This window comes from Antennarius striatus, chromosome 24 (assembly GCF_040054535.1).
Source record: "Antennarius striatus isolate MH-2024 chromosome 24, ASM4005453v1, whole genome shotgun sequence".
Classification (NCBI taxonomy): Eukaryota; Metazoa; Chordata; class Actinopteri; order Lophiiformes; family Antennariidae; genus Antennarius; species Antennarius striatus.
This window is the reverse complement of record NC_090799.1, coordinates 4,934,233-4,951,934: the sequence shown is the minus strand read 5'-3', so window position 1 is coordinate 4,951,934 and position 17,702 is coordinate 4,934,233. Positions and strand designations below refer to the sequence as shown.

The 17,702-nt window shown below is 37.5% G+C and overlaps 1 protein-coding gene across 2 annotated transcripts; it reads left to right on the top strand.

Annotated features, from left to right (window-relative positions):
- Nucleotides 1–913: 913 nt before the first annotated feature.
- Nucleotides 914–17,482, top strand: arhgef7b (Rho guanine nucleotide exchange factor (GEF) 7b). 2 transcript variants are annotated; one of them, XM_068309611.1, is made up of 22 exons: nucleotides 914–1,295; nucleotides 2,457–2,540; nucleotides 4,240–4,324; nucleotides 5,252–5,370; nucleotides 5,510–5,714; nucleotides 7,120–7,211; nucleotides 7,817–7,911; nucleotides 7,994–8,089; nucleotides 8,389–8,511; nucleotides 8,590–8,728; nucleotides 8,821–8,880; nucleotides 9,620–9,766; nucleotides 9,921–10,007; nucleotides 11,393–11,471; nucleotides 11,860–11,984; nucleotides 12,106–12,330; nucleotides 12,458–12,551; nucleotides 12,760–12,849; nucleotides 13,381–13,539; nucleotides 14,804–14,900; nucleotides 15,263–15,317; nucleotides 15,724–17,482. In XM_068309611.1, exons 1-22 carry the CDS (start codon nucleotides 1,131–1,133, stop codon nucleotides 15,844–15,846), a joined length of 2,544 nt encoding a protein of 847 aa, XP_068165712.1. In that variant the 5' UTR covers nucleotides 914–1,130; the 3' UTR covers nucleotides 15,847–17,482. The 2 variants fall into 2 exon arrangements, with proteins under 2 accessions (XP_068165712.1, XP_068165714.1); XM_068309613.1 differs by lacking the exon at nucleotides 13,381–13,539.
- The last annotated feature ends 220 nt before the right edge of the window (nucleotides 17,483–17,702 follow it).

The following is a 17,702-nucleotide window of genomic DNA, read 5'->3' as shown; positions in this document are numbered from 1 at the left end:
AGCTCTTCACTCTTCATCAAGTGTGGCCAAAGTCGTTTGGTTTGCATTGCTGGCAGTAAGTCAGGCCTGTTCCAGGTGCATGTTGGACTTTGGCAGGGGTGAATTTTATCACCGGTTCTGTTCAGACACACTGCTGGCCTGGGAACACCTGGAGAGAGGGAGGTACAGTATGTGCATCCCTGCTCAGACTGTTGCATCCCAGCCCCCAATAAGTGGTTTATGGATGGATGGATGGATGGATGGATGGATGGATGGATGGATGAATGGATGGATGGATGGATGACGGATGGATGGATTATAAACCCCTAACCCAACATATAGCAGCAACTGAATTTAAGATTAAGATTAAGATTCAACATAGGTGGGAATTTCAACGTGGATGTCAGCCGAATTGCATTTGTATGAAGTCAAATTGATTTCGCATATCTTTCCCACAATAAAATACTGAGGGACTTGCCAGGGAGGGGAGGAACATTTACATATAGAACAGGTCACACACTTAAGTTATCAAATGTGTAATCAGTGGGTGTTTTATTATTATTTTATTTTATTTTCTGTTCAGCTGCGGGACGGTCCTGCGACGTGCTTCACGCTCCACATAGGAAGCGAAAAATGGGAATACAGGCTTCAAAGTAAAATGTGTCCCTCTTCAGTAGTAGTTTAGCAAACATTATCTCTACTCATTCTCTGCTGTTTGCACCACTCACTTTCCGCTCATATCCCTACATAACAGAAGTTTTATAAAACAGTCAAACAGAATCGTTCTGGGAACTAAGCGATTCAAGTATGCTTTTATTTTGAAAACAGCGCTGACTGACGCTTGCTGCTGCGGTACGAGTTTATAGGCAAAGATGATGTCAATAGATTGACTGATTTGGGGATATAAATAGAGCGAGAAAAAGGCAGGCAGATAGGAGAAAGAGAGAAAGAGGAGGGAGGTGTCGGACAAAAGAGGATCCAACAAGAACTCCCGTTTTTTCCCCCCCCAATCTCCAAACAGAAGCGACGAATGCGATCCAGTTGTTTTTACTCTGATGACTGAACAAGGCAGGGTTGATTTTCTAGTCTTGCTTTGATCACAAATTGGGTATCTGGAATTTATCATTTCTAGAGGTGCAGGAGAATCAGGCATGAATTCAGCCGAACACACCGTAACGTGGCTCATAACGCTCGGGGTTCTTAAGTCGCCCAAGAAAAGCATCTTGGATCCAGAGGTTTTTCTCCAGACGTCCCTGAGGGATGGGACGGTACTATGCAGGCTACTCGAGCGACTCCGTCCTGGAACGCTGAGCAAAGTAAGTGGATAAATAACTGTGGACAAGAACAACAACAATTAGTACTGGTATATGGCATAAACCACACGGAAACAGTCATGAAAGCAGAATTACCTCAGTCACAGTTTTTTTCTTAATAAATAACATGAATCATGTTTTAAAATAAGCAATTAACGACGACAAAACATATAACATTTTAGGAATTTGTAATTATCGAATTAAAACATTTTATGAACCTAGGATATAGATTCACAATGCAATGACTTTTGCACTTTGATGTTTTATTGCAAATTAACACACCCACCACCAAATTAGGCAAATTTAATTAACTTTAGCGTCCAATTGCCGTTCTTTAAAACCACTGGCTTGGTCTACTACTAAACTAATTCATCCCATTGCAAGACATGTCTTTTTTTTTTTTACATTGTATTTGAAATTATAGATGTAAATCCAGCATATATTATGTTTTAATCATACTGTATATTTATGATTCTGTTATACAATATCTTTATTTTTATGAAATTTCCTTGACTGTGTTTTGTTCAGCAGCCATACTACCGATATCATGGCTTATCCAATTAGCTCCTGGCGTGAGGCAATGCTCCTTTCACAATAAAAGGACCAAATATGCCGTCGACATGGATAACATTGTATAAATAATCTGCCATTTATTTTATAGCTTCGCGAAACAGTTGTGTCACAGCTTTTCATTATATTTAATCATGATTTTTTTTTGTTTTTTTTGTTTTATGCTACTCTGCGTTTGGCAGATATAATACGTGTTTAAATTTTTTTGTAATTTTTTTTTTCATTTAGGCTAGGAAGAACACAAAACAAAATGTAAACAAAAATGTATTCCTCTCATATTGAAAAATCTACAGTCCGCCACAAATGCTTTGTATGTAACTATCACACCAAGTGATTTTAAATGTCGTTTTCTAGAAGCGTCATTTTAAAAATACAAAATGCAGAAAAACGTGTCAAGTTATATTTTATTTTGAAAGTAGAAACGGAAGTCAAGTGCATTAGCTAGCTTGATGCTGGGAAGTAGCAAGTGTCAAGCGCACCAGCTACGTCTGGGAGATGGCTTTCGTGGGGGAAAATGTCATTTATATTCAGTACCGGTTATTTTTTGTTCCGTGAATATTTTAAACTTATTTAGTTTACTTTCTGTTTTTGTAGTTTTGCCAGGAACCGACGAGCGACAGTGATTGCCAGAAGAACATCACCGATTTTCTTAAAGGCTGCAGGGCTTTCGGCGTGGAGGTGAGATATTATTATTATTATTATTATTATTATTCTATTATTTAAAGAGTCAATAGGAAGGGAAAGAGAGGAACTTAATTACATTGGAATTTATCTGTCTAAATACTTAATGCATCTCTTTATGAGAATTGTATATTTGCTTTATCATAAGTGAATGAATTATTATATTAGGTGGACTTTGTCTTTGTTTCCAGCTTTGAATATTGAGTGTTATTCAGTTTGAGCAGAGTCCCTAATGTCCTGAACCCTCTTTTATTTTAATAGTTTTGACATTTGTTAGCACATACAATTTTAAATGTTAGTCCCACATATTAAAGATGATGTATACTTTTTCCAAGGTCTTCCTCCAGACATGGAAAAAAAAAGTATTTTAATATATTAAAAGTCCTGTCAGTAATAAAGGTGATGGTTTAAAAATGAACAAAACATTAAAAATACTCGACTTCTAGTGATTCTTTCCAATCAGGTTTATTGTTAGTGTGTCAGTCATGTTGCTGGAAGTGATGGCCTCCATTACCAGCAGCCTGACTGACTTGTGTAGCAGTTCGCCTGAAGCATCACTGGGTGAGCAGAGGATGAGTCAGGCTATCCGTTCAGTCAAGCAGGACTAAAAAATGAGCAGGACTCTATGGCTCTATGATTACAGTATTTTCCACACTATAAGGCGCACTGGACTATAAGGCGCACCTTCAATAAATGGCCTATTTCAAAGCCTTTTCACATATACTGTAAGGCACACTGGATTATAAAGCGCACTGTCGGCTTTTGAGAAAATTAAAGGCTTTTAGGTGCGCCTTATAGTGTGGAAAGTACTGTAATCAAAGCTACACAAATAAACCAATCTATACATTAACTGTTTAAAAAGTTAATCAGGTGAGGTGTTGTCTAAATCCAGCATGCCTTGTTGCAGCAGTTTATCCATCATTCTTTTTTAGCTGGCAGCTTTATATTTCTTATATGCTTTTCTGTCGATCATGCTTTACTGTACAACCCTAATTTGGAATGTAAACATGTAAAAAATAAAAACCCCATGAACATAACCGTACTCATTTATATCAGTGCTCCTCAGTTGTTTTCTGTCAACTGATTTTTGCCTGTTTGACTGCTCCACCTTCTTGCCTTGGCAATGTAGAAGACAGTCTGAGTCAACACAAGATTAAGGACTTCAGAGGTACCCCCTCCCCCATCACTGTGCGTGTGTGTGCAGATTACAAGTGTGAACTCAGACTTTATGTAATCCTGTTACAGACTTCAGAAAGAGAGGGGTTTGTATACACTTGCACAACTAGTATATCTTAATGTTTTGATTGGAAGTTTTGATTGAAAAAAATAATTTCAGCTTTAAATTCCTACAGAGCTCCGATGCAAATAAATATGTGCAGTGATCAATAAAGGAACAAAACAATTTCTAATTTTTTGTTACATCCACATTTGTTTTACAAAACCGTTCTTGTTGTTATTTTAGTTGGTGTTTGGTTTAATATTATTATATGTAATTGTATATAATAGGAGCATGTGTTTCTATCAATCACCATCTCTGTGTGAATCATATGTATGGAAAGGTAACAAAGTCTGCTTCTGATGTTACGCTTGATGCATGTATTGTAAATTTGGATAAGTGAGTTATTTCTTCCTCCACCACCATGTGTTTTTGTATGGCAGTTATAAAGTATATATTTTTTGTGCTTCTTTCTTTCAGCCCTTTGAGGTCAATGACCTCCTGCAAGGACACAACTTCTCCAAGGTCCTAAATTTTTTGGTTACCCTTAACAAAGCCACTAAAGGTAACAGGATTGTGTTTCAGGTTATAATTTTGTAATTTTTGTAATGAGTATTAATTTATTATAATGTGTCTGCCAATGGGCTTTGAAAAACAATGATATTTGGTCACCATTGTTTGTTTATGCTTGTTGATGTGCCAAATATGTTAAATTATGTTATAATCATGTTAATAATTTTTTTTAAATTACTCAGTTTGGGATCAATATAGTATATCTTATCTTACTGTATGTAATGATGAGGTGAGGATTAAGGAAGATGCACATATGGATAGATGCATGTGTGTGTGTGAGTGTGTGTGTGTCAATGTCACATTTGCCTTACACAAAAAATTTTCTGCTATTGCTGAGTCAAAAACTACTATTTGACTGACATCACTTCATTCACCAGGTCACTGCAATCAGAGCTCTTCATGTTCTGTGTTTATGTGTGTGTGTGTTAAGGGTTAATGTAGACCTAATCCTAATCCTATTGCTAAAGGTAGTTACTATAAGATTTTAAGTGCTGATGCCACAATTTGGTTGATGCAATTTTCCAGTGACAATCAAACTGGCATCTTACTGCTGTACCTATCACTTAGCACTTCTCCACCATCATGTGCTATAAACTTAAATAGGTCATCTGTCGCCCTTTAGAGGTAAAGTCGATTAATATGCATGCATTACTGCTTAACTAATCCATTTATTATCATGAAAGATTAATGAGGATATAATACAAGTATTAAGCTTTGCAACATCAGCAACTAATGAATAATATCTGATTAATAGACTAAGTCATGGATGAATTTATATTTATTATATCTGTTTATTTGTGATTCAGATACACTGTATGTAAGATACCACATAGGGATTTTGTAATTTATACTCTAGAATTATTATGTTCATGAACTTTTAGATGTTTAACACTGAAAACTGAAATGTGTGCACATTTAGGTGAACCTGAAGACGGTGTTTGCGTGCCACACTCTTCAACATTTAGGATCAAGTCGTTTGACTCTCTGAACACTCAGAACAGATCCTCAAAACTGCTGCAGCCTCAGTACTGCAGCCTGGTGAGTTACCACAGCAGAAACAATACATCTTCGTAGTGGTGGAAAAACTCCTAAATTGTCTAGAAAAAGAATTTAACTGTTGAATTCTTGGGTCCCGACTGACTGCACTAGTAAAGTAACATCCATCCTTTTTTCTCAGGACATGTCAGAAGGCAGTGGGTGTTCCCACTTACAGGTGAAGGCACGCTTCGCCTTCCAGCAGACCAATGAGGATGAACTCTCTTTCTCTAAGGGTGACATCATCAGTGTGAGCAGACAGGAAGAGGGAGGTTGGTGGGAAGGCTCACTCAATGGCAAGTGTGGATGGTTCCCCAGTAACTACGTAAGGGAACTGAAAGGAAGTGGTGGGTGCAACTCTTCCTGGTTCATTTGGTGCATTATATTAACATTTTTCTACGTATCTCTTTCCCTTCAGTTTCAGATTATAGCAGATTGTTTTTAGGGTATTTTCCTTGTGCTCCCAAAGATTGCAAGATGAGAACTTTTTATTTAATAACGCAATTAAAATTGCAGTTGTTTTGCTAAAGATGTACATGTAATTGAAGTAAAAAAAAATTACAGTAAGTCGTCATATAAATGAAACATACATACAATCAGGCTTCCCAAAGGTCTGTTTAATGATTATGCCTTACGTCTTCTAGTTGTGTTACACGTTTCGTTGATTTTCTTGCAACTAGGTTTCTTGACAAACTAAAGCTGTTTTTATTTTGTGACAAACAAGTGAGACACAAGCCCACTTTCACCAAAAATATTTAAAATAAAGTTAGAAAAAAAGTATTTTTGTAGGAAATATTTCATTTTTGACAGGAGTTAAATGCTGCCTCATTTTCTTGAGACACCTTCTCTCCTTGTTTGCATATGTGAGTTGGTTGTGTTGCTGTGAGAGTAGAAGGCAGAAATAAAGGAAGGAAGTTGTTCAGGCACACAAAGAGAGGAAGTTCCACAGCTGCTGCTTAGAGACATTAGAATTCCTGACTTGAAGCTTGCAACAGAAAACAAGCAGAAGTTTTTATGAATACATACAACTATACAGTGTGAAATCCTGATATTTAATCTAAACATTTCCAGGGCGGATGTGCATCTTGTGCAAAGATACATTAGTTGGTACACTGGGTGCACATAGGCTTGAACCCTCCACCTTCTGATAAGTGAATATAATTCTCACCACCTAAGCTCCCCCCACTGAAAAATTTTAGACTAATATGGCCATTGGAAGTGACTCAATAGTAGACTTCCACTGGAGGGGTCAAACCTATTTTTGTGGTCCTGCACACTGCTGTCATCTTGGTTTTCTGACATACAGTACATGATTGTAATTTTTAATAACTCTTGATCAGAATCTTTAGAAATACATATAACACAAAAACTTCCCTACAAAGCCAAACTGCATTAACTATTATTTTGGTCAAAGTCAAGAGAAACGATTGCATGTTAAAACTTAAATTTACCTCTGTCTCATTTTCCTAAATGCATAATGTAGATTGGGTTAGCCATTGTCTATGAATTAAACAACATGCACCAGCATTGGCATTCTATCTCTGGGTATGCTACATTTCGTTGGCCTGTTGGAAGTTCATAAAAATGACAGTTTGACTCGAGTTGTCACTATGGCTGCCAGCTCTAGTAACGGGGATATGTGCTCTCCAGACAACATGGTCTGATGTGAACTTCAAAGTGTATTTTGATGAATGCGCCCACATTTGTTATTGACCTAACTTTTTGATATATTTCTTCTTGTTCTCTATCTAGACAAGACATCAGACAAGTCAAAGCCTGCGACGCTGAAAAGTCCCCCCAAAGGTTTTGACACCAGTATAATCAGTAAGACCTACTACAACGTGGTGAGCATCACGGTGTAAAAAAATGTTTGAATTAAATATGGGGGTTGGTCTGTGACATCCCTTTTCACCTATTTACAATCAGGAAAGCCATCTACATATGATTGAGCAAAAGAGACTCATTAAGATTTCAACAAATGGAGCAGGTTAAATAGAAAGAAATGTGAAAAAATTAAAACTAAATTTATGAACTGCTTTGCATACATCTGCTTATGCGGTACTGCTACAATCATTTATTTTCAATCCAGTTATTGATTGTATTGCTGTGTCTGTGAGTGGAAGCATCTGATCATGCGTGGATGTGTGTGTGTGTGAGAGATAGCAGCAGACACAAAGTAGGCTATTTCTTCCATTCCAATGATTTCTAGGGCACCCTTGCTGCAGTGATGGTCTGTGTCTGTGTTTCAATAATGCAACAAGCTTCATCAGTATCTCCATCTTTGGTTTGGATTCTCGAGTCTTTGTGTCACACAGACTCAGTCGTAATTCATGCTTGAAGTGAAATCTGTTGTTTCTTAGACATGCTGGATAAAAATCCTGAGGAAAAAAATCTTTCATGAGAAGAACAGCCAATTATATCTGAAGGCTTCATTTTGTTTCTCTGTCAGGTCCTCCAAAACATACTGGAAGCTGAGTGTGAATATTCCAGGGAGCTGCAGAGTCTCCTCGGCTCTTACCTGCGCTCACTCGTACCCACAGACAGGTTTCATTTTTGTCACGCATTTTGTTTTATTCAACAAATATTTTACATGTTAGTTCACGTTAATCTTTCTTCTGCTTCGTAGTCTCAGCAGTGCTGATATTAATCACATTCAGGGAAATCTGGAAGAGATCTCAACCTTCCAGCAGATGTTGGTTCAGGCCTTGGAGGAGCATACAAAGTGAGTGAGCCATCCTTTGCTTTCTGTAATGCAAGGACAACATTTGGAATCTGTAATAGAAGTATTTCTATATTTAGTCAGTCTCACAATAAAGTGTTTTACCCTTGTGTGATCTTTATTCTTATCTTAAGCTTTTTTTTGTTGATATGAATGTTTTTTTTCCTGATGGCTGCTTTCAAATTGATTAGATCTGTCTCATATTTTCTTCTAAGGAATTCCTGAAAATTGTCATTCCACCAAATTTATATGTTACACTTGTTGTGGTCTAACTGAGTATGTGTGTGTGTGTGTGTGTGCAGACTCCCAGAGAGTCAACAGAGGATTGGTGGGTTCTTCCTTGGTCTGATGTCCCAAATAAAAGTCCTCTATGTGGCCTATTGCTCCAACCACCCATCAGCTGTCAACGTGCTCACACAGCACAGGTATTTGTGACAAAACTTGTCTTTATTTCCTGAAAGAAAAGTGCATTCTATTTTTGTTTGTCTTTATGCTCATTACAGCGAGGAACTAGGTGAGCACATGGAATCTAAGGGCGCACCGTCTCCTGGGATCTTAACTCTGACCAGTAGTCTGAGTAAACCATTTATCAGACTAGAAAGATACCCGACACTCCTGAAGGAACTGGACAGACACATAGAGGTTAGCTTCAGTCTATTAAAACACAAACTAACCGGAATTAATGTAAAGTAGATAATTCAGTTTCTGTATTTCCCTGTTTATCTTTGCTTTAGGACCAACACCCCGGCAGAGCTGATCTACATGTTTGCATGATGGCCTTTAAAAATCTTGCAGTAAGATACACTCACAAATGCACCCATGCACACACACACACACGCACACAAACTAGCTACTTCTCGACTGTGTTGCTGTGACACCCTCGGTTGCCTTCCAGTCCCAAAATTGAGAGATTGATAATGTAGGGTTACTGTTAAAATTTATGTCAATGTATAAAAAAGTAAAATCATTAAATTACACCTTTATGATTTACTCAAAGCACATTATAAATTACATTGAATTCTGGCCTGCAGTTATTGCTGTAGTTTAAACGTTTATGAACCCTCCCCATATTGATATTAACCCTTCTATCTGTATTACCTTTTCCCACACTTTTAAAATACTTTTGTGTCTCATGGAACTCCGAGACTCACGGAACCAAGCGCACTTCCAGATGCCGTCAGGCAATAGAATGCGTGTACGGCATCACGTGACTGCCAATCAAAAATCCGCGGTGAGGTGAAGTCGCGAGCGTTGCTGCGTGCAACGACAGGTGTAGTTCACCAGTGGGACACCGCAGTTTTAAGTTGCCAGATATTTTCAAATGGTAATTCTGAGAAGTGATGAGAAGTACTCTTGAACCCCCCCCAACCAGAGGCTACAGGTGGGTGCTGGAGAGGTGGTGCAGCAGCAGCAATGTGCACATCAGGATTAGTATCTATATGTTACACCATGCCAGTTTCGATTTGATTTCCATCTGATTACCTGTTTTGTGTTTATGATTGTGTTGTGTTGTGTGTGTGTGTGTGTCTTCAGACTCATTGTCAGGAGATAAGGAAGAAAAAAGAACTGGAGTTGCAGATTTTGATAGAACCAATCAGGAACTGGGAAGGTGATGACATCAAAAGCCTTGGTCCTATTCTCTTCATGTCCCAAGCCACAGTTCACTCACAGAGCTGTCAGGTACTCGACCCCAAAAGAATCAACTTTCCCTGAATCAGTTCTTCAACTTCAGTTTTTCTCTGCTAATAGGAGAGGTTGGACCCGAAATTAACAAATAAGATCTTTTAAGTTTGAGTGACCATGAAAGACTACACATGACATATTTGTGTTTCAGGATCTAAATGAACGCTACCTCGTCCTCTTCCCTCACATTCTACTTGTGCTCTCTGCTAGTCCGAGGATGAGTGGATTTATCTATGAGGTAAGGTAACGATGTACTGTAAGCCATTTATATTAATTTATAATGAAAGCTGAACAGTATTTGCTATATTAATGTTATGCAACGATAAAGTGTGTACTTTCCATTATATAGAGCAGTGGCTTTCAACCTTTTCTGAGCGACAGCACTTTTTACCATTGAAAAAAAATCACAAGGCACACCACCACCGAAAAATATTATAGACTGACATTTTGTAGCCTAATAGAATATATATATATATAGCCTCTCAATTTATTTATACTCAGTGTGAAACCTGGGAGCGTTTAAAATCTATAATATAGTGGTCATGCTTGAAAAGCTCACCTCACACACATGCCGTGGAGAATGGGAGTAAAAAATATAGCTTTGTTAGGCAGAAAGGGGAATTCCTTGGAAGCAATCAGCCAAAAACCGTCCAAAGGAGGATCAGCAAAGCTTAGCTTTAAATGACACTTTTGTTTCTTGCAAGGTCACCTCCTTTCCAACAAACTGATGCTGAGTTAAACGGGTCCCCAACCCAATCACAGCATTCAGTGGAGGCTGACATAGTGGCTGAAAAAAACTGATATACAGCAATGTACTGTATACTGTTTGTGAGTATGTGTGTAAATATACATTATAGCGACATATTTTGATATGTAACATAGCAATAAAACATGAATATGTGACAAAATAAACAGGATCGGAAGTTAAAACAAAGGTGTGAACTGAAGTGCTAATATTTACACACACACTACAACATACCCAAAGATTTTGATCCTGTGCAACAAATGTAGAAAAATGACCAATCCGGACACCAAATCACAAATTGTCAAGCTTGAAACTTTGCTTAATATTCCAATAGCTTTTTGCTACTGTGTCTGAAAAGTGAAGCAACAGTTTAAAAGCGTCAGCTTTTGATACTCTACTGCCTTGTATAGTAATGAGTATTACAATTAGTACTAAAATTTGAATCACAACACTAAAATGCAACATTATTAGTTAAAAATTATATTGACATTATTTGTTATCAGCATGTAATGTTAGGATACTAATTGTCTTGATGTGGTTGCAAGAATATTTATGATTTATGCCAAGATTGTTTAAAAAAAAGTCTGTGCCTCGGAACTGCAATTTTATGGGAAAAAAAAAAAAAGGAATTCCAATGTAGTATCGGTTGTTACTGTCATCATCTTTAAATCATGCTATATACCCCTAGAATATCATTACTTTAAGTACAATGTACTATTACAAAGTAGCTTTAACTATGCAATCCTGTACATGTAACGGAACTTGTACTGCTTCTAGAATTTAGATGATTTTAATATAATTCCAGGCAAATTTGTTTTCCATTTTGCTTTATGCTTTATTTACACTCTTACTAATTTTTGCACTCTGTCTTTCTGCAGGGGAAGATACCACTATCAGGGATGCTCATCTCCAGAATAGAGGATGGAAAAAATCTGAGGAATGCTTTTGAAATATCTGGTCGGATGATCCTTGTCATTTAACTAGTTACCTTAACTAGGCCCAGAAATTCACGTTATCATTACATTTTGTGTATTTGTTACTTACATATTAAATTAGTTCAGCAGATTTTATTGAACTTTGTGAAGAGGTTGTCCCTGGAATTATCAGGAGCTTAGATTTTAAGGTGGATTAGGATAAAGATGATCCATAAGATAATTTTCAGCCTTGGAAAAAATATACGTGGATTGCTCCTTTATTTTGTTTGCTACTGGTTTTGTTCTATCAGAATTACACAAAAAGTAATTGTAAGTCTGCACTACATTGTGTTTAGCTGTGTCAGCTTTGTCTGTTTTTTGTACATTTTTAATTGTTTTGCTGTGTTTGTGGGTTTTTTTTTGTCATGCAGGTTCCCAGTGTGAGCAGATGCAGGTTGCGTGTAACAGTCATCAAGATCTGCAGGACTGGTTAGACCTCCTCACCAAACACACACACACACCAGCTGCCCACAGGCCTCAGTCAATTTGCCACACGGTAAGATTTCAGTCTTTCTAAAGAATAAGTAAATAAATCAGTTTGTCCCTTGATCTTCAACAAATCATTCCATATATGTCTCAACTTGACTGACCTTTTATCTACCTTCTTACCTGCCCAGTTGCCCTCTCACCCCATCGCTCCCTCCAGACTCTCAGAGACCCGTGGCGTAAGCAACAGACAGACCTACCACACTCTTCCCCACTTCTCTTCATCTGGGACTGCCAATAGCAGCAACCCAATGTGGGGCCCCCTGGAGCCACCAAGTACCCCTAAACCCTGGAGCTTGAGCTGCCTTCGCCCTGCACCTCCACTTCGGCCTTCAGCTGCTCTCTGCCAAAAGGAGGTGCTAAAATTGAAGATCTTTTTCCTTATTTGTTCATCGCACTTTACATTTTATTGGGCATTGTTCCAATGGAAAAGTTGAATTGGGATTGCACCTGGGCTTACAGTGTATATATCTTTGTTTGTAGGATATAAGTAAGAGTCCTAAAAACATGAAGAAGCTGCTCCCAAAGAGAAAGCCAGAGAGGAAACCTTCAGAAGAGGACTTTACTGTCAGAAAAAGTAAGCATGAAACCAAGCAAACGAAAACCCCCACTGGCAACAGAACCTCAGTCCTTAACCATGTTTCTCTGAGTTACTTTATATTCCTAATTTAATTAGATTTTTTTTTGGACAATGTTCATTACAAATAGATTAACTAATTTTCTGCCAGTAAATGCCAGAAGTTAGAAGAAGTAGAATCTTACTGTGATTCTGCCCCGTGTCTCAGGTACAGCAGCCCTAGAGGAGGATGCTCAGATACTAAAAGTGATTGAGGCGTACTGTACTAGTGCCAAAACAAGGCAGACTCTCAACTCCAGTAAGTAGACACACACACACACACACACACACACACACACACACACACACACACACACACACACACACACACACACACACACACACACACACACACACACACACACACACACTCACACACAATATATACATGCTCATATACTGCTAGCTGTCTAACTGCTAACCACTGTTGATTCTCAAATGTCAGCTCTAACAATTCTTTTCTCTCTTCTCTCTTTTTATGCTTTCCCTACATTTCTTTTTGTGTGTGTGTCTTCACAACATTCATATGTTGTTTTGGTTTGATTTCAATCATCCTCTTTTAATCTAATGTCTTCTTTCTTAAATACAACCATTTATTCAACTCAAATGTCCTTTTATTTCTTGTTGCATTTCATTCAAATCTTATATTTATGTTAATAACTGTCTTCACCTACCATATGGCCTGACCCACCCCCTCATCCTTTATCCACTATGAATTTGTACTCCATTCCTCCCTCCAATGTTCCATTTGGCCTATTTAAACCCTATTGCTGGTTATTGAACGGTACAGCCTGGCAAGGGACTGACCTCATGCACAACCATGTTCTTGCTGACACCAGCCTCACCATCACTGGGTCCCCCAGCATCCTGCCTTATTCTGACCAATCAGAGGACTCGGATTATGACAGTATCTGGACCACCACTAGTTACGGGACTGCCTCAATTTCTCGTAAGATATTAGTGTAGCAATTTGCTGACATGCTAGTGAAATGGCTAGTTTTAAACATTTGATGGTTTTACTTATCTATATATCGTATAGATAAGTTGTAAACCTGCCATGTGTTGTGTATGTCTGTGTGTGTCCTGTAGACTTTGTGTACTTGCCTTTGCGACAGAGCCTTCCCATTAGCACACAGGCAATATACCCTGAAGTTCAGTTCATTTAACTACGTACAGAGAGAGAGAGAAGCTATGACAATAAAATGCAGCTTCTTTTGTTTTTTATCGTTTAGCAACTTTTACATTAACTTCTTACACACTTTTTTAGGGCTGCAATTAGTGATTATGTGTACTATGTACTTCTTGATTGCTTAGTTGGTTGGCTTAGCTTTCTTGCAACAGTGCAGTAAAGCGACTGCAAATGCTCCTCCTGCTCCAATTCTGCATCCAATCTCACGTTCCATTGTTCCTTCACTTGAGAACGAGACCCCGAGATACTTGAACTCCTTCACTTGAGGCAGGACCTCGTTCCCGAATTGAAGAAGACAATCCACCAGTTTCCTGCTAAGAAACATGGCCTCAGATTTTAGAGGCGCTGATCCCCCAAACTGGACCAGCGAGTGCTGCAGGTCACAGGCCGATGATGCAAACCAGGTTGTTCGTCCTCAATCTGAGGTTTGACAATCTGACCCTCCTTTCCAGAACCTTGGAGTGAACTTTCCCAGAAAGGCTGAGGAGGCTGATTGCCCCTGTAGTTTGCACACACCCTCTGGTCCCCTTTTTTTAAAACGAGGATCAAAATAGGGTCAAAAGACCCTATGATAAATCGAGCTCTACACTTTTCTTCCTTCTGTCCATCGGCATAATACTTTCCATTAAGAGGTGAGGGAAATTAACTGACTTATAAATACTGTGTGGCTGAAAGAACAAGAGTCCTCCATAAATTTTCATATAAATGAATATACTCTTCTCATAAATTCTTTAGCTTTTTCATCTGCCTTGCTTCATTATATTTCTATGATATGCATACCTGTTCTCTTAAAGAGGAAGTCTTTATTTTATACGAATAATGCCATACCAGCAGTCGCCTCCTTCCAGGCACAAATTCTATGTGTTCAAATTATCAAAGTAATTTCCCTTGTAGTTTCAAAGGTACTCCATCAGTATTTAAGCCAATCTGTATTGTATTTGAAATATAATTTCATTGTTCAGCTATTAACGAATGTTTCCGAGCGCATGCAAAGATATAATAACTGTTTTCACTGTTCAATCAGGGTCCAACAGGAAGGATGTACATATGTTGTTCCCAGAGGAAGAGAAGATTATTGTGGAGGAGACCAGGAGCAACGGACAAACTGTAGTGGAAGAGAGGTGAGAGGAGGGCTTCTGGCTTCCTTCCACAGTCCAATTACATGCAACATAAGTGACCCAGAAAATAAAAAATTGTCTGTTCTGGATGAACAGACATAAAAAGCAGTCACAGCACTAGTATACATGAATTAGAAATGAAAAGTAGGACTATGGGAAATCATACGAGAAACCGAAGTCCAGTTGCTTCCGATTAAATGTTCAAAGGTTACCATGACCTAGATGAATGACAATCCACATCAACAGTGTTGAATATAATGGCCCAAACATCAAAACCTGGTAATCATAAAGAAAAAAAAAGGGTCTGTATCAGGCTACACTTTATGCATATATAATAAAATAAATAGCTGTGTTTTTTTCTGCAGGAGTCTAGTGGACACTGTGTACGGTCTAAAAGATGAAGTTCAGGAACTCAAACAGGTGAGTCTGTAGTTTTTATACCCATGCCAAGGAGTACAAATATTTTACCGTTGTCTGTCCTAGGTAAAAAGTAATCGTTTGCACACATATCCTCCCCAAAACCAAAGAACAAATTAAATTACGTGTCACACATGCTTTGTTAGGGGGCTATAAAGTTTGGCATCTATGTCTCCAAGTAAGGAGTATAATGGGAGCATTTGTCTCCTAGAACTTTTTTTTTTACTTCAGTAAATATATGGCAAACATGTCACTGGTTGGATAATCAGAGATACTACTTACTACTGCTACTAGGTACGAATCCTTTCTGTGTGGAGTTTGATTTTTCTCAAGTTAGATACATTATCACTCCAGTGACCACCTTGTTTTGTCTCTTGGCTTTTACTTTATTCTCTGTCCGCTCCCCCAGGACAGCAAAAGGATGAGGAGAACTCTAGAGGAGGAGCAGCGAGCAAGAAAAGAATTAGAAAGGATAGTCAGGAGAGTTTTAAAGAACGTGAATGACCAAACATGGGATGAGACTAACCTCTGAAATCAACATGTATGTGATTGTCATGGAAGAAAGCAATTTCTGACTTCATGATACTATTTCCAATGTCTTTATCAATCTGACATCTTACCTTATTATCAAACTGTGTAAAAATGTGGACCAAAATTGAATGTCTGCCAGCAATTAGCAAAACCACCTAAACTGACCATAAAGCTGTGAAGCCAAATTTTCTGGTAGGCATGATAAGGTCATTTACTGTTGTAGAACTGACAAATGACTTCTTCTGTTTTTTTCTTTTCATTGTGGGTTTTTTATGATGAATTTATGATTAAATATAAAATTTCAGCATTGCACAGACACCGACTGTTGCATGAATCGGAATGCTATGAGACAGATACCAGAGCAGTATACATAAAAGTCCTCACTGACACTTGAAACACTTTCATAAGCTGCAATTATGTTGGTCCCAAATTTATTTGTAACACCCTTTTTTTTTTTTTGAGTTGTTGTTCCCACCTAATGCAATATATAAGTTCATCAGTTTACTTTACTTAGAGGATGCAGTGAGGTTTTCACCCTAATAGCGATGAATACAATCTAATTTTAAATCAATTGGAGTTGTGTAAATTTTTTATTTGTGTTTTTTCAGTTTTTTATTGAACACAAATCACCATGTTAATACTGGAACACTGTTTTACTGTGAAGATACAGAAATATTTTGTGGACTGGGAAAGTTCACCCACTTCTTCATAAATATGCGGTAGAAAATATAATCAATGAATTTTAATTTTTGATCAACTGATCTCTTCTGACATAAGTTAAATTACAATGAAATTCATAAAATTGTATTTGTTTTTGCTTGCATATGATATACAGTACCAGTTTCCTGTTTTCCAATTTACTTGAATGAGAAAACGTGTCCAAATGTTTGACAGGAGCTATATGTACAAAGCCAAAAATGGATTTTAAAATTAATACAATTGTTTTAATACATCAGCATCAATGTCTGATCACCAAAAAAACCAACAACTTTATATCATTGTATTATGGTATGGAGTCTAAAATGTCTTTGAGTTTGAATTACATTTTTTAATGAAATATGCAATTTTGTCACTCTGTCACAACAATGTAAGAACCTAATTCAAGCTGATTTGTTGTGCAGACCCTTTTTTCAGTACTTTTTTTAGTTCCTTTCAACAAAGCATTTTTGTTTCTATGAAAAAACAATGACAGGAAGTCTTCTTACTGCTGTTTCCGTTTTAACACTGAAGTCCAAGCAATGTAACACTTTTTGTTGTTGAAATTTTTACTGTCAGTACACAAGATACTACATAATGAGCTTTTATTATAATATTTATTATGTGTTTTATTATGAATACTAGTTTTAATTTGTAATACTATTTATTTTTTACCCAGTCTACCTGATGACACTTAATATTTATAATAAAAGTAGCATATTTCCCGTGAGCGTCAGGAGACGTGCCTTGGGGAGAAGAACTTTGTTTTTTAAAGTTACTTTGCATTAAACTAACAATCTAAATATGAATGAAATGTAAACCCGACTAACGTAAGAAATGGAGTACTGTAAATGATTTGTGTGTTACAAAGTTATAGTATGACAACATTAACACCCCACCCCACCCCCGTTATGCCACCAGCTGTCACTGAATAAAAATATTAAAGCAAACATTTTGGGTTTGTCTCGATTTCTGGATATCTTTTTTTGTAAATCTGCAAAGTTACAGCTGACCTCAATAATAATAATCCATGCCACACAGTCAGAGGAGCGGTCCTCTTCTAACCATTAGATGGCAGTACAGTCAAACAGAAAACAGCCACAGAGGAAGTCAAATTTGATTTGAAATCATTTGTTTTTGGATCATATTTGCAGAAACCAT

Bases quoted from the DNA above. Each gene is read 5' to 3' on its own strand.
- arhgef7b (XM_068309611.1), top strand. From the start codon at position 1,131: ATGAATTCAGCCGAACACACCGTAACGTGGCTCATAACGCTCGGGGTT. The intron at 1,296-2,456 runs GTAAGTGGATAA...CTGTTTTTGTAG, and splicing joins GTCCTGGAACGCTGAGCAAA to TTTTGCCAGGAACCGACGAG. The intron at 9,767-9,920 runs GTACTCGACCCC...TTTGTGTTTCAG, and splicing joins TTCACTCACAGAGCTGTCAG to GATCTAAATGAACGCTACCT.